Below are 14,734 nucleotides of genomic sequence, written 5' to 3'. Positions count from 1 at the left end.
AGAAAACTAACTCTACTAGAAACTGAAAGGAGAAGACAGGGAGGGCTTCCCTGAGGAAGTCACACAGAAAGAAAGGTGTGGAAGGTGGTGAAGAATATTCTAGAACAGTGTTGTCCAACAGAACTTTAAGTGAAGATGGAAGTGTTCTATATCTTCACTGTGCAATATGGTAGCCACTAGCCACACGTACACATTGAGCACTTAAAATGTAGTTAGTGGAACTGAGGAACTGAATTCTTGATTTTATTTAAATAGCCACATGTGGCTAGTGGTTACAGTATTATACAGCACAGTTCTAGACTATGGAGCAGCATGCACAAACGCCCTGAGGCAGGAGGAAGCATATCAAGTTCACAGAACTGAATGGTGCCCAATGCAGAGAGCACAAAGGGGAAAGAGGTGCAAGATGATGGGAAAAGCAAAGGAGAAGCAAAAGATGCAATGCCTTGTAAACCCATTAAAGATGTAGATCTTAATCCTAAAAGCAATGGGATTTAAGTCAGGGGGTAACATGACCAGATTAACATTTAGAAAAGACCATCCCACGTATAGTATACAAAAGCAGACAGTATTATAGGCCAGAGATAATCACAGCTTGGCCCAGTATGGTGGGAGTAGAATGGAGACAGATGGATGGATTTCAGAGATATTTATAAAGTAGAATTGATAGAATTGATAATGGAGGATAAGGGGAGAGCAAAGTATCAGGAAAAAATCCTGTTGCTTGAGAAACCAGAAGAATGGAAGGTGCAACCCACGAAGGTGGAGAACAGAGGGGAAGGCTGTAACTTAGATTTGGATAGGTGGAGAGTTGAATAGGCAGTTGGATATAAAGGTTTGTAGCTCAGAGGAGAGGACTGGGCTAGAGAAAAAAATGTGAAAGATTTTAAGACATCAAGATAACTCAAGCTGCGGACATGAAGCCAAGAGCATTTTCAAGAGGCAAGAGTGACCAAAGGATCAAATGGTGCTGCAAAGTAATAGCTTTAACAGAAGTGGAATTTCCATAGCATTCTGTTCATGAGGCAGGTGGATGGCCACTGGGAATCTGAATAATGGGTCATCCAATCTCATCAGATCAACTACAGAGAGAGAAACCTAAATCCTCCGAAAGTATAAAATGTATGTGCTAAGAATGTTCCCAAATTTGCTTAATGCAAAAACAAACTAATAAAATGATAGAAGTCTGGTGGTACCACATGCACTATAGCATATGTTTAAAATAAACACAGTAAAACCAAATGTATTAATCACAAGTGAAGCCATGTTCCAATTTAGTAGTTGAATCAACATCTTTAAGATTTTTTTCTTTAGATTTATGGTGGGAAATGGATTCCCAGTTAAAAATTAATCCTGTTGGAAGGTTGGACAGGGCTTAGATTCAGGATAACTTCCAGCATCAGTCTACAGCTGAATACAAAATCAATGGGCTAATGACCATATGTCTATTGGGTATGACAAATCATCATTCTTTGCTTTCATTTCAGGATTCTCTGCAAATTCTGCTACTTTGATAAATAATAAAACAGGGATTGAATTATGAAACACATGGTAGAGATATCTGGTGCTCACCCATAAAGAGCTCTTCTCATTCCTGAGCACATGGGAGGACTAAACTTCTCAGCTCTCTTGCAGTTAGGTAGGACCATCTCACTAGTTCTAGCCAATGAAATGTGAGCAGGAGTGATATGAGTCACTTCCAGGTCAAAGCATTTACAAGTCAGTGTGCCATCTTCCTGATCTCTCTTCCCCAGCTGGGGTGACCCTGGAAGCCACATACAGAGATGGTAATGTCATAAGATGGAGGGAACCTAGATTCCTGAGTCACTAATTGGAAGAGAAGTCTGCAGACATGTATTAGGACTATTTTAGTGTATTAAATCACTGAGATTTTGGTGTTCCTTTATTCCTAGAGCTAGATAGACTAATGTTAACTAACTTACACAGTAAGCAAATTCTTCTTTCTACTTTGATTCTTATTATGACAATATATGTACAATTTTTCTATAAAAATTCTTTCTTCCATCTCTTAAGTTTTACGTGTTTTCTAAAACAATTCTAGGTGATATTACCACTCTGATTTATATTTATCAACTATACTCCTTGCTTATTAGCTGTGTGACCTTTGGCAAGTTTTGTAACCTCTCTGAACCTCTGACTTTTCATTTGTAAAATGGGAAAAATAACACCTTCTTTGCAGAATTGTAGTAAGGATTAGAAATAAAAAGTATAAGCCACAGTGCCTGGCACATAGTACTACTCAATGCATGACAGTTATTATTATTGCCCTTCACAGATATAGACAGTAAGCTTCTAGAGGACAGAAACCAAGGTCCTCTACTCCCACATCCAACACAGTGCCTAACACGCATATAAATAAACAAATATTTACCAAGCGTTATTACGAAGAGGATGTACAATAAAATATAAAACAAATCGCTAAAATCAATCCATTAAAGAATTCTTTTAATGCTACCCCTGTCTTAAAAAATCCCAGCCTCAGTTGAATCAAACTGTTCCCTTCTCTGATACCAGTACACACACACACACACACACACACACACACACACAGAGGAGTCAATCTCTAATAGCAAATGAAACTTGCTAATTCAACAAGAGTCCTAAACATTTTAATAGTTTACTTAAAAGAAGTACTAGCCTTTAGACAAATTTCCCGTAGTGAAATTTACTTGGTGAAATTATTCTGAGCTCACCTAATCTTAAAACCAGTTGGCAATGCCATGGCTGTAGACCATTCCATTTAATTTACGTCAGATTGAAATATAATATGCAGTGTAAACACTGGTTTCCAAGACTAGGAGAGCAGCTAAACCAAATTCAGCGGGAATAATCTTCACATTCAGTTTCTGGTAAGTTACTTTCTCATCCACTTCAAAATAAGACACAAAATACAATAGCTTCCTTTCACAAGCCTCTTTATCTACAACACGAACACAACTGATAACATGTCCCCTAAATAGCATGATGGTTCTGTTGACATTGGACCACATCCATGGACTCTGCTGGGACTAATGGAATATTTCCTCACCGTGTGAGAAAAACATCAGTGGCAACGCTTTACTGAAGAAGCATGTACCTGGCATTCCCATGTGGAAGAACTTGTTTTTCCAACAGAAGCACCCCAACTGCCTGAGGGCAAATCAAATCTTCAACAATACCCAAAACCTACAAGATCCCTTGCTCAGTTTTAAAAAAGAAATTGTTAACTACTTTGAGCACTACAGCACAAGAAGCTAACTTTAGCCCTACATTTTTATCACAAGGACACTGAAAGTTTGATTATAAAGCTACCAGAATTCAAGAAATATGGCAGCCTCTTTAGGGCATGGACTTGACTACGTCTCCCTCTGCTCCTTCCCCAGTGTCACAGCACAGCAGGCAGCCGGGAGTGACTCCCTAGTGTCACAGCACACAGCAGGCAGCCGGGAGTGACTGGCGCCAGGAGCAGAAAAGCTGCGAGCGAACTTGTCTCCCCTAGCTCCCTACCACCGCTGCAGAAAGCTAGTCCCCTGTGCCTCCTCTTGCCAGCTGAAAGGTAAGGAATATCTAATGACATAGATAAAAACACTCAGTTCTAAAAAAAAGTTTGGATGAGTCACTGTCTTAAGCAATGGAACCACTGAGATGGGAAGGGCCCACAGCCTTCTCTGAGAGTGTAGAGGTGACGGTTAACGATGGAGGTCCTGGAGCCAGACAGTTTGAGAGCAGTCCCATCTCCGCCCCTTACTGGAGTATGACCACGGGCATACTTACACGCCCCGTGCCTTAGTCTCCACATTTGGAGAACAGAGATGACAATAACAGTACCTACCTCATAGGGTTTGCGTGAGGATTAAGTGACTATTTATCACTTAGAATGATGCCCAGCACACAGTAGAGCTCATCAAATGTTTAGTATTTTTAAATTTAGGGATGCAATCTCAACCCCAGGTAGCTGCATTTTGTCCCAATGGCAACCAAATGGGCAGCAGGCCGTCAGTATTTGGCATGCTGCCACCACACTAACTTCTCTTTAGGAAGTTAGAAACCACAAATTTTCCCCATCTGCCATGGTCTTTTATTGACCCAAGTGGACTGAAAAAAGGGAAGCCAATGGCCATCATCTCAAATGCAGAGGCACTGCTCCTAACTTTTGAAGAAGCTGACCTGAACTCATAAAAAATTGTATTACATATTCTGGATTAAAAATTGGAGAGATGATCCACGATTACACCAGTTCTACAAGGCTCTCAAGGCAATTAAGTGGAGACAAGATTTTCTTTGCAACAAAGGGTGCTGGAACAAACAGATACCAACATGGGAAACAGATTCCAACCCTTCCCTTATGCCATATATAGAAATTACCTCAAAATGGATCACAAACCTACATGTAAGAGGGAAAACTATTAAAAGTCTGGGGGAAAAAAACAAAAGAAAATCTTTGTGACACTGGGTTAGGCCAAGACTTCCTGAATAGTCTATTAAAAGTATAAACTATAGGGGCCGGCCCAGTGGCGCAGCGATTAAGTTCACATATTTTGCTTTGGCAGCCCAGGGTTCGCCAGTTCCGGTCCCGGGTGCGGATCTACGCACCGCTTATCAAGCCATGCTGTGGCAGGCGTACCACATATAAAGTAGAGGAAGATGGGCACAGATATCTAGCTCAGGGCCAGTCTTCCTCAGCAAAAAGAGGAGGATTGGCAGCAGATGTTAGCTCAGGACTAATCTTCCTCAAAAAAAAAGTATAAACTATATAATAAAAAATTGATCAAGTGAACTTCATCAAGATTAAATACTGTTGCTCTTTGAAAGGTACAGTTAAGAAAACCAAAAGCCTACCAGACTATAAAACACATAACTGACTTCACATTATTTAAGGAACTCTTACAACTTAAGAAGAGGAAGACAGAATAACCCAATTTAAAAATTAGGCAAAATAGGGGCCAGCCCCATGGCCAAGTGGTTAAGTTCGTGCACTCCGCTTTGGCGACCCAGGATTTCACCCATTTGAATCCTGGGTGCGGACATAGCACCACTCATCAAGCCATGCTGAGGCGGCATGCCACATAGCACAACTAGAATATACGACTGTGTGCTGGGGGGCTTTGGGGAGAAGAAGAAAAAGAAAATGAGGAAGATTGGCAACAGATGTTAGCTCAGGGCCAATCTTTCAAAAAAACTTGGCAAAATATTTGAACAGACATTTCACAAAAGAAGCTATAGCAATGGCCAAATGAGCACATGAAATGATGTTGAACATCACAGACATCAGAGAAATGCATATTCAAAGCACAATGAGACATCATCACATACCCACTAAGACAGCTAACGTTAAAAAGACTGACGTCAAAAAGTTTGGGCAAATAGACACATGAAAAGATGTTCATCATCACTAATCATCAGGGAAATGCGAATCAGAACTACACCAAGATATCACCTTACACCTGTTAGAATGGCAAAAATAACCAAAACAAAAAGTGACAAATGTTGGAGAGGTTGTGGAGAAAAAGGAACCCTGTTGGTGGGAAGGCAAACTGGTGCACCCACTATGGAAAACAGTATGGAGATTTCCCAAAAAATTAAAAATAGAAATACCATATGACCCAGCCATCCCACTACTGGGTATCTATCCAAAGAACTTGAAATCAGCAATTCCAAAAGTCTGATGCACCCCTATGTTCATCGCAGCATTATTTACAATAGCCAAGATGTGGAAGCAACCTAAGTGCCCATCAACTGATGATTGGATAAAGAAGATGTGGTACATATATACAATGGAATACTATTCAGCCATAAAAAAGGATAAAATCGTCCCGTTCACAACAACATGGATGGACCTTGAGGGTATTATGCTAAATGAAATAAACCAGACAGAGAAAGATGAACTCTGTATGACTCCACTCATAGGTGGAAGTTAAACATATAGACAAAGGGAACTGATTGGTGGTTACCAAGGGAAAGGGGGGGGGGGTGGGGGGAGGGCACACAGGGTGAAGTGGTGCACCTACAACATGACTAACAATAATGTACAACCGAAATTTCACAATACCATAATCTTAATAAAAAGTTTAAAAAAAAAGTTTGGGCAAGGATGTGGAAAACAGGAATCCTCATATTTTGCTGGTGGGAATGACAATGGTTCAGCCACCTTGAAACACCATATACATGACTGCTCACGGCAGCATTATTCGTAATCACCAAAAACAGGCAGCAACCAAACGTCAACTGGTGAACAGATAAATTGTGACATATGCTTACCACAGAATACCATTCAGCAATTTAAAAAAACAATAGAAGCAACAAAATAAGTGAATCTCAAAAATATTACACTAAGTGAAAGAAGACAACATAAAAGACTATACACTCTATCATTCCATTGTGAAATTTTAGAAAAAACAAAACTATATTGGGGCCGGCCCTGTGGCTGATTGGTTAGTTTCCCACACCCTCCTTCAGCAGCCTGGGATTTCGCCGGTTTGGATCCCGGGCACAGACATGGCACCGCTCATCAAGCCATGCTGAGGCAGTGTCCCATATGCCACAACTGGAAGGACCCACAACTCAAAATGTGCAACCATGTACCAGGGGGCTTTGGGGGTAAAAAGGAAAAATAAAATCTTAAAAAAAAAAAAAGAAAAACTATAGTTACAGAAGGCAGATTAGTGCTCACCAAGTACAAGAGAGAGGAGAGTGCTTCAAGTGCAGGGCACTGAAGGAAACCTTTAGGGTGAAGGAAGTGTCTACTGATCCTGAGGTTGGTTACACAACTGTATACAATTACCAAAACTTTCAAACTATGCACTTTAAACTTGGGAATTTAAAACAAGCGAGCAAAGATCACTGTTTCTGTAAGTTCTACGGGCACTGAGAAGAATACGTAGTCTCCGTTTGTAAGGTAGAAAGTGCGCACACAGATACACACTATTATTGATAACACAAATTCTTGAGTATTCAATCAGACTACGTCTTAAAGAGCTATATTTTTAAAAAGAATGGACATGCAACTCTTTAGCTACCGTTTAGAAGGTTACAAACTAGAAGAGGTCAAGGTGAAGACTTTACAAAGGAGGAGGTTTCCACACAAGCATCTCTTCATTCCTCAGAAGTATTTAATTTTAAGACTAAAACAAAGAAAGGAATGTGTCATCTAAGAGTCAAGAAAAACAGAAATTTTCCTCTACACACACAGCCCGATGGTTTATTAAAACCTGCTTATAAAGAAAGGTACAAACGCATTTTTTAAAAAAACCCTAGCTTGCAATTTAAGTCATTTACTTCACTTAAAAAGCGAACAGAGAAATAAAATTAGCTGGGGGTTCTGGGTTTAGGTTCCAGCTGTGGATAAAAGAGCGAGGGACTCACCTCTGTGGTTCCGTCCTTGAAGCTCTCGCTGTAAGTGCTGTCCGGGGTGCTGCGCTGGTCATCCTTGAGGTAGGTGCTATGGCCCACCATGGAGGGGACGCCATACTGAGTCTGTTCAAAGATAACCACACGTTGCTCCTCACCGTCTCCCCTGGGGTAGTGCACGGGTGGGGCCATGAAAACCGGCGTGAAATCTTCAGCTTTCACCACTGTGATTCCTGACACGGGGACGACGGCTGGGCTCTCGGGGACATTCGTGCTGTACTGTTCCCGTTTTGAATTCTCCAGGTGGTCTTGATTTAGGGAAAGGTTTACTGGAACAGTCTTTAGGACCTGCACTCGGTTTTCTCCTCCACTCAAATTACTCTGGGCTTCACTGGTGCCAAGACAGTTTCTGTGTGTTTAAACCCGCCCCCCGCAACATAATAGAATTAGAAAAATCACTATTTTGCAACTCCTAATAAAATAACTGATGCAGGCAATAATCAGTGGATGCTAACGCCATTAGGAAAAAGGTTAACGGCGAACTCTACAACAGAACGCAATGAATCTTTGCATCGCCAGCAGTAGAACAACTACACATGTGCCTCCCGGTATCATGCAATCAGACCCACCTATAAAGACCTATTTCAAAAAAAAAAAAAGTTGACTCAATCTAAGCAAGCTTTATATCTAACTTACAGCTCTCAGGAAATACAGGAGCTGAAAGAATGACTTAAACAACATCAAAAAGAAACAATCACACAAACCAGAATGTAGCACATCTTACTGATCTGGTTTCTTCAATAAGTCAGAAGCATGAAAAAAGAAAGAAAAGTGGGGGCTTGTTCTAGATTAAGAGATTTAAAAGACATAATCAAATATGATGAGTAGATCTTGTTTGGCTCCTGATCTGAAAAAACGAAGAGGCGTTTATGAGGCAATGGGATTTTTGAGGGGATTGAATACGGACTGGGGGTTAGGTGATACTAAGGAAGTATTGTTAATTTAGCTGGATGTGATAATGATTTTGAGATTATGTAATACAATGTCCTTGTTTATTGAGAGATACAAATCAGCAGTGGTTAGAGGTGAAATGACATGATGCCAGGGACTTACTTTAAATACTATTGCAATAAAAAAAGAAAAGAAAGGAAAAGGGAAAGGATGAGATGAAGTAGGTGGAACAGTTATCGCTGGGGACCTGAGTGTTGGGAGCCTCATTATACTGTCCTCTTTACTTCTGGATATGTTTGAAAGGTTTCAAAAGAAGAAGTTTAAAATAGCTTTTCAAAAAAGGTGGAGACAGGAAAATAATTCAAAGGGAGGAACTGGGAAAAATATTTTTCACTGTTCTGTGGGCTAAACTCCTTGCAGGAAATATAAGATAATAAGAGTTTATCATTAAACTATTTTCACTAAATTGAGAAATAATATGAGCTCATTGATACCCTTAGCACTGAATTACTTTTGGGGCTTAAGAAAGTGGTATAACTGGGTTTATGTAAAACAAGATCTCTCAGATCTCAGACCTCCTGGCTGGTACAAAGAGAAAGGAAAAGATTTAAACAATTAATTCTTGCCAGGCTAGGATGAAATACTTTCATTTATACTATGAAATTCTGGGACAGAGCAGAAGGAAAGAGAAACTTATTAATGAAAGTGTACTGTGATAGCAAAATGATTTTACTAGGAAAGTCCCTGTGGTCAATAAAATTTGGGGTCACCTATCACTTATTTATGAGTTGTTCTGAATGACATGGAGAGAAAATACATGTTTTGCATGGAGCCCCATCTCCCACGTCTACTTTTTAAAAACTAGCATGTGCTTTCTGGCAATTACTGGCATCTCTCACTGACAGAAATATTTGAACAAAATTGGTTCTTCCAAGAATTGAGCTCTCCTGGCTCCTCTCTGTAAAGAAAGTCCATTAGCCTCTGAGCGTGCCTACCTCTCAAGCAGGATTTGGTATTTTTAGCTTTGATTTTTCAGATAAAACTTCAAAGTGAAGCTTGAGGAAAGAATGGCTCCACACGAACAAAGCCAACACAAAAATATCAAAACTTCTCTGAGTCTGTCACAGATCTGTAGAAATAATTCTAGAAAATAATCCTTTAAAGAATAAAATCACAAGTCTACAAACATTCTGGCTTTAAATAATAACCTGCTTTCATGGACAAATCAATACAGTGAATCTGTACATAAGACACAGTGAAAATTTAGAAATTATGCTTAATCTGAATCCAGTTAGCTGGGTAATGCCAACACCCAGACCACCCATTTATATCAGCATTTCCTAAACCCCACTGTTTAGAACATTGCATGGAATACTCATAAATGTTCCTCAAAGAAAGGAGTTCATGATAAAATCAGTATTAAGAAAAGAAACCATTGCCATTAACAAGACCACCCTAGGTGGGTCACAAACACCGTGAGCACAGTAAAGGCCCCCAGGTGTTCCTTCGCCTGTTGAATTGTAACCCAGAATTTCCCAAACTCATTTATCCCAAGCCCTTTTGTGGAGGATTAACTATTAATACGTGTGTATAATGTCCTGAATGTTGGGTATAGAAGAGTTGGTCTACGTTTATTAGCTACCAAAGTAATTATTCAGTTTCTGCTCCTCTGGGCTTTGCACAAGCACAGACCTACTGGCTTTGCTAAAATATTCGAAGTTAACCAACTCCTCTATAGTTAGAGTTCATTTCAGGCCAAATTTCCTAATTTTTTAATCCATGCCAAACACATGAATTTTAAACAAGAAACACAAGTGAAAATATTTTGAACATTGTTATAAACAAACAAATAAGCAAACTACGGAGTTGTATAAATCTAGTTGTCATTATTACCATATGGTAAGGAAATAATCGATCCAGCACCATCCTATAACGTGTAACTATGCCTCCATAGAACGGCATCAGCTTTAGAAGCTGACGCCAGAGAACCTCAGAAGGACATCCAAAAAATGGATGATTCGAACAAAGTAAGAATTATTGTGAGATACTGACTCACCTGTGATAGAATTTAAACTCGAAACAAATATTATAATTCAAGAAAAAAATGCAATGCTAAGAATGTTACATTAAATTGTACTTTTTAAAAAATTTGCATCATGTCACAGACATTTGTAATGATATCATGTTAGCACATGGCACCTTAAGTAGTGAATACACTGCAGATCAAATGATATCCTTCCAAATTACACTCAACCAGAAGTCTACTAAGCCGTAATTAGTCTATACAAGGTTGTTTCATCTACACCTCACTGACATTTTTTTTAAGGTGCTTCATTGAAGTCACAAAAATAACCATCAAAATACGAGTGGCTGTCACTCTTCAAAGTTGTTTTAAAAGATGCTTTAACAAAAAATGGCCTTTTTTGCCTATGATGATGCAGACAGAGCACACACCTTAGACCCATTTTTCCCTGACTCCGGTATGAGTACTGGGATAGGACTTAGCAGACAGCATATGCTTGGCTTAATAAACACTGGCTGGATGGAGGAAAAGTTACAGACCCGAAGAGCGTCAGCCTCTTTCTCCCTGTCATCACTGCTGCCCACTAGGGCCCAGAGCCCAGGGCAGCGTGGAGCCTCAGAAGGTCCCTGTGGAACTGCACTCAGATGCACACGGCCTTAATCTTCAGCTGGGGGTCTACCTTGGAGGTGATGCATAGCAAAGGGCTGCTTGTTGGTGAAGTGGCCCCCACTGCTAGTCACATAACAAGATCATAACGTCCCAAACAGTTCCTATCAAGACCAGGTAGGATTCTGACATATATCCTAGCAGGAGATTTCATTGCTCATGGCTTCATATTTCCATGGGAAAAACCTCCAACAGAAAAGCACTGTGGCGTCTCCATCCCTCTGCAGGGGAGCTGGATTGGTGAGTTTGAGAGAAGTAGCTGAGAAAGGTGGTTCAGTTCTTTCTGGTACCCTCTTTATGTCTGAATCACCTTGGCCAAAGACAGGGGACACTCCAGTCACCCTTGCCATACCATAAGTGGCCTGTCCCTTCAGGGAGGCCTGAAGTCCTGCCTGGGACTGGATGAGCAGACACAGCTAAGTCAGGAATGAAACGTTACAAACTATGGAATCAAAATCACATTCTCTAATTGGCTTTATCAGAAATAAAACTGATTTTTATTTTTTTCAACTTCAATCTATCTGACTGTGTCTTGTTTTTCAACGGGTTCTTAATTCAGGATTGCAGGAAAGGGGTGTTACACAATGATCTCCGACATCCGTCCTGCCCCCGCACCCTGACGGTGTCCACTGCTACCCCTGGCTCCCCACCAGCTGCCTCCCTGGGCTGAGAAACAGCCCCAACCCCTTCCTCTCCCCTCATTGAAATCAAGCTTCTGGTGTCTCACTCCCTCACAGGTCTCATCACAGGTAAACAGCAATGGGGTTGACAGAAAAGTTCACCCCAGCAGTGGTCTATCTTGCCAGCATATCACCTCTAACTCTTCGGATTTTCAGCCTCCTTGGAAGGGGGATATCTGAAGAGCCTGCTGATGACCCTTGGGTGCACAACCAAAAAATGCAATTTGCTCTCCCTACTGAGATCCGGATTTGGTCCAGAATCCAAAAGACAGACAGAGGAAGCTAAGCTTCTTGACATCTCCTCACAAGAACAAAATTTATAGTTTAACATTGTAGTTTTCAAAAAACATAGAAAAAGAGTTATTCTGGAAGCCAGGCATATTCCTTTACATAACATCATACCTTTTATCCTGGTCTTCTTGGCTGTCACTTGCTTTGCTTACAGACAGCAGCCTCTTGTCTCGAGGAACCTGGAAACATCACCAACCATCAGTCAGATTTACATAGATGCAACCGTGACCACGCACAGAGCTAGATACCAGCATTAACAAAGAAACCAAAATGAAATAGTCTCCAGGAAGAGCTGGCAGATTTGTTATTGTAGCAAGTGTGGCAATGACAGTGGACCAGACACTAAGGGGTGATGATAAACTTAGGGCCACGACAATCCTGATTCTGCTGTGCACTGCTGACTTAGCCAACTCTCTCTGGATCTGAGCACCTTCCGAGCCCTCCACATCCTGGGAGTAGATGAGGGGAAAGGAGCACCACGAGTGGAGGGTGACATCTACACCCTTGAGCAGACAGAAAACATCTTGGAGTTACAACAAGCATCCTCTTAAGGAACGGGGAGTGACCCTCCACTCTGATGAGGGACTTCAGGTGCTGACCTGGAGGGGAGCAAACTGGGCATGGGGCAGCACTGGTCAGTGGGGAGCGGCATCCAATACACCTGGACCACCCTTTACCCACCACCCTCCCCACATAGCTGACAGACTTGCTTTCACAATTTTTCTTCTAATGCACTTTTTTATTGTCTTCACAACCACAACACCAACATATTGCCTGAAAGATTATTGAAAAAGTGCTGCTTGAAAGAAGGGACACCCCACCAGCTGTGTTTCTGACCACCATCTAATCGCCTTACTGCATCACACGTCATTTACGTATCTCTGCCATAGTTCTCAAACATGTGAGTAGTAGGTTTGGATTTGTTTGGTTGGTTGGATGATTTTTGTTTTTTGTTTTGTTTTGTTTTGTTTTGTTTTGCTTGATCTCCAGATCTTCCTTCCAGCCAAACTCCTTTGCACCCAAAAGACAGTCTGCACTATTTTGACATAAAAGAACATTCATAAGAAGCATTCCTCTTTTGGACTCCTCCAGCAATTTTTATGGTTTGCACTCACCTGATATATTTGCAAGCCCAGTCAGCAGTCTAGGGAGGCAAAACAGCAGGGCGGATAAGATCTGAGAGCGAGACCAGATTGTCTGGCTTCGAATCTCAGCTCTACCACTAACTAAGCTCTGCTTAACTTTCCTCATCTGTAAAATGGACATAATGATAGTCCTATACCTCACAGAAGTTTTAGTAAAATTAAATGAGTTAATTTTTTTTAAAGCACTTAGAGTGTCTGGTACTTTTTAAGTATTTGTTAAATAAAAATAAAATAAATCAATTGTAAGTCTTTCATTCAAATGTCAATTTTGAGGGTCTACAATGAACCAGGCATTGCTAAGTGCTAGATAGAAATGAGATGACTAAAACGTAGCTCCTATCATCTACTGAAGATGACAGATAAACACAGAATTTCAATATCTAGTATAGCAATGTTCATAACAGCATTGTTCACAAAAGCCAAAAGGTAGAAACAACCCAAATATCCATCTACAGATGAATGAATTTTAAAAATGTGATATATACAAACATTGGAATATTATTCAGCCTTAAAAATGAAATTCTGATACATGCTATAATACGGATGAGCCTTGAAGATGTTATGCTAAGTCCCATGTGACTCAATCTATCCACTTCCCTCTGGATGCCCGCCTCTTGGTTCAGCCTTCAACTCTTGCCTGGGCTGTTGCATCAGCCGCCTAACTGGTCTCTCCTCTCCTTCACTTAGTCGCTGAAATCCCTTCCGGATCTATTAGGAAGATCCACACAGGTCTGATCCCATTATGCCGTTACTTAAAACTCTTCAATGCTTCCCATAACTCTCAGGAACTTAGCCTTCAAAAGTTTCCCGCCTCAACTTGGGCGGTCCCAGTCACTGCCGTGCACACAGTCGCACTGTAGCTCCGACCTGCAATGCTCCTTCTCACAGCAGAGCCATCAAACAAAGTCCTCTCTGCCTGCAACACACCCCACTCCCCCACTCCACCCTACCCATGCCTTTGCCAGGTTGACTCATGAGCATACATTAAGACCCATTCAATGTCCACATCCATGATTAGATTACAATCTCCAAGAGTATCTACCTTTGTGCATAGCTATGTCTCAAGTACCTAGAATGTAGTAGGTCCTCACTAAATACTTGTTGAAAGAATGAATGAATCAATCAAAATGGCCCAGAAAAAGCAAAACAAAAGAAGTAGAAGAATTAGGGATTCCAAACACCAACATATGTTAGCAACCCATGGAAGTGAATGTTTACTGTTGCCAAGATGCACCAATGCAATGTGAGCTCTGAGCAGACTGCCCAGTCTTCAGATTTGGGTACACGCAACGAAAGCGGTTATTAACCTTTGGGTTTGCTTCCATCTGGGCCATTTTGAACCATGTTTACCTTTGGCCTCCTAAAGATTGTCCTCATTAGAGAAACTGAGACTTCTGGACTCAGGCCCCTCTCTTGAGTCTAGACCCACATTACTGTCTATCAGACAGACCTACCTGGACATCCTACAAGCATATCAAATTCAACACACAATTATCCTTCTCTCCAAAGCCTTTCTTCTGTACTCTTTGTCTTGGTTAATCTGAGAACCATCTTAGACATCTTGCTCCTAGTTATGGTGTCTCCCCACCAACTCATATACACACACAATCAGTTGCCAGCTTTTATTCAAA

General features: G+C 40.9%; 1 protein-coding gene across 5 annotated transcripts in view; it reads right to left on the bottom strand.

Annotated features, from left to right (window-relative positions):
• GRHL2 (grainyhead like transcription factor 2) overlaps positions 1 to 14,734 on the bottom strand; it is a 156,794-nt gene that overhangs the window by 90,401 nt on the left and 51,659 nt on the right. For all 5 annotated transcript variants that reach the window (XM_008540923.2, XM_008540920.2, XM_008540930.2 and 2 more), the window contains exons 3-4: positions 12,070 to 12,137; positions 7,363 to 7,756 (exon numbers count right to left, since the gene is read on the bottom strand). In XM_008540923.2, coding sequence (XP_008539145.1) covers positions 7,363 to 7,756; positions 12,070 to 12,137 — 462 coding nt within the window. The remainder of the gene's footprint in view (positions 1 to 7,362; positions 7,757 to 12,069; positions 12,138 to 14,734) is intronic.

This window comes from Equus przewalskii, chromosome 8 (genome assembly GCF_037783145.1).
Source record: "Equus przewalskii isolate Varuska chromosome 8, EquPr2, whole genome shotgun sequence".
Classification (NCBI taxonomy): domain Eukaryota; kingdom Metazoa; phylum Chordata; class Mammalia; order Perissodactyla; family Equidae; genus Equus; species Equus przewalskii.
The sequence above is the reverse complement of the archived record's forward strand: the minus strand, read 5'-3'. Positions and strand labels throughout refer to the sequence as shown.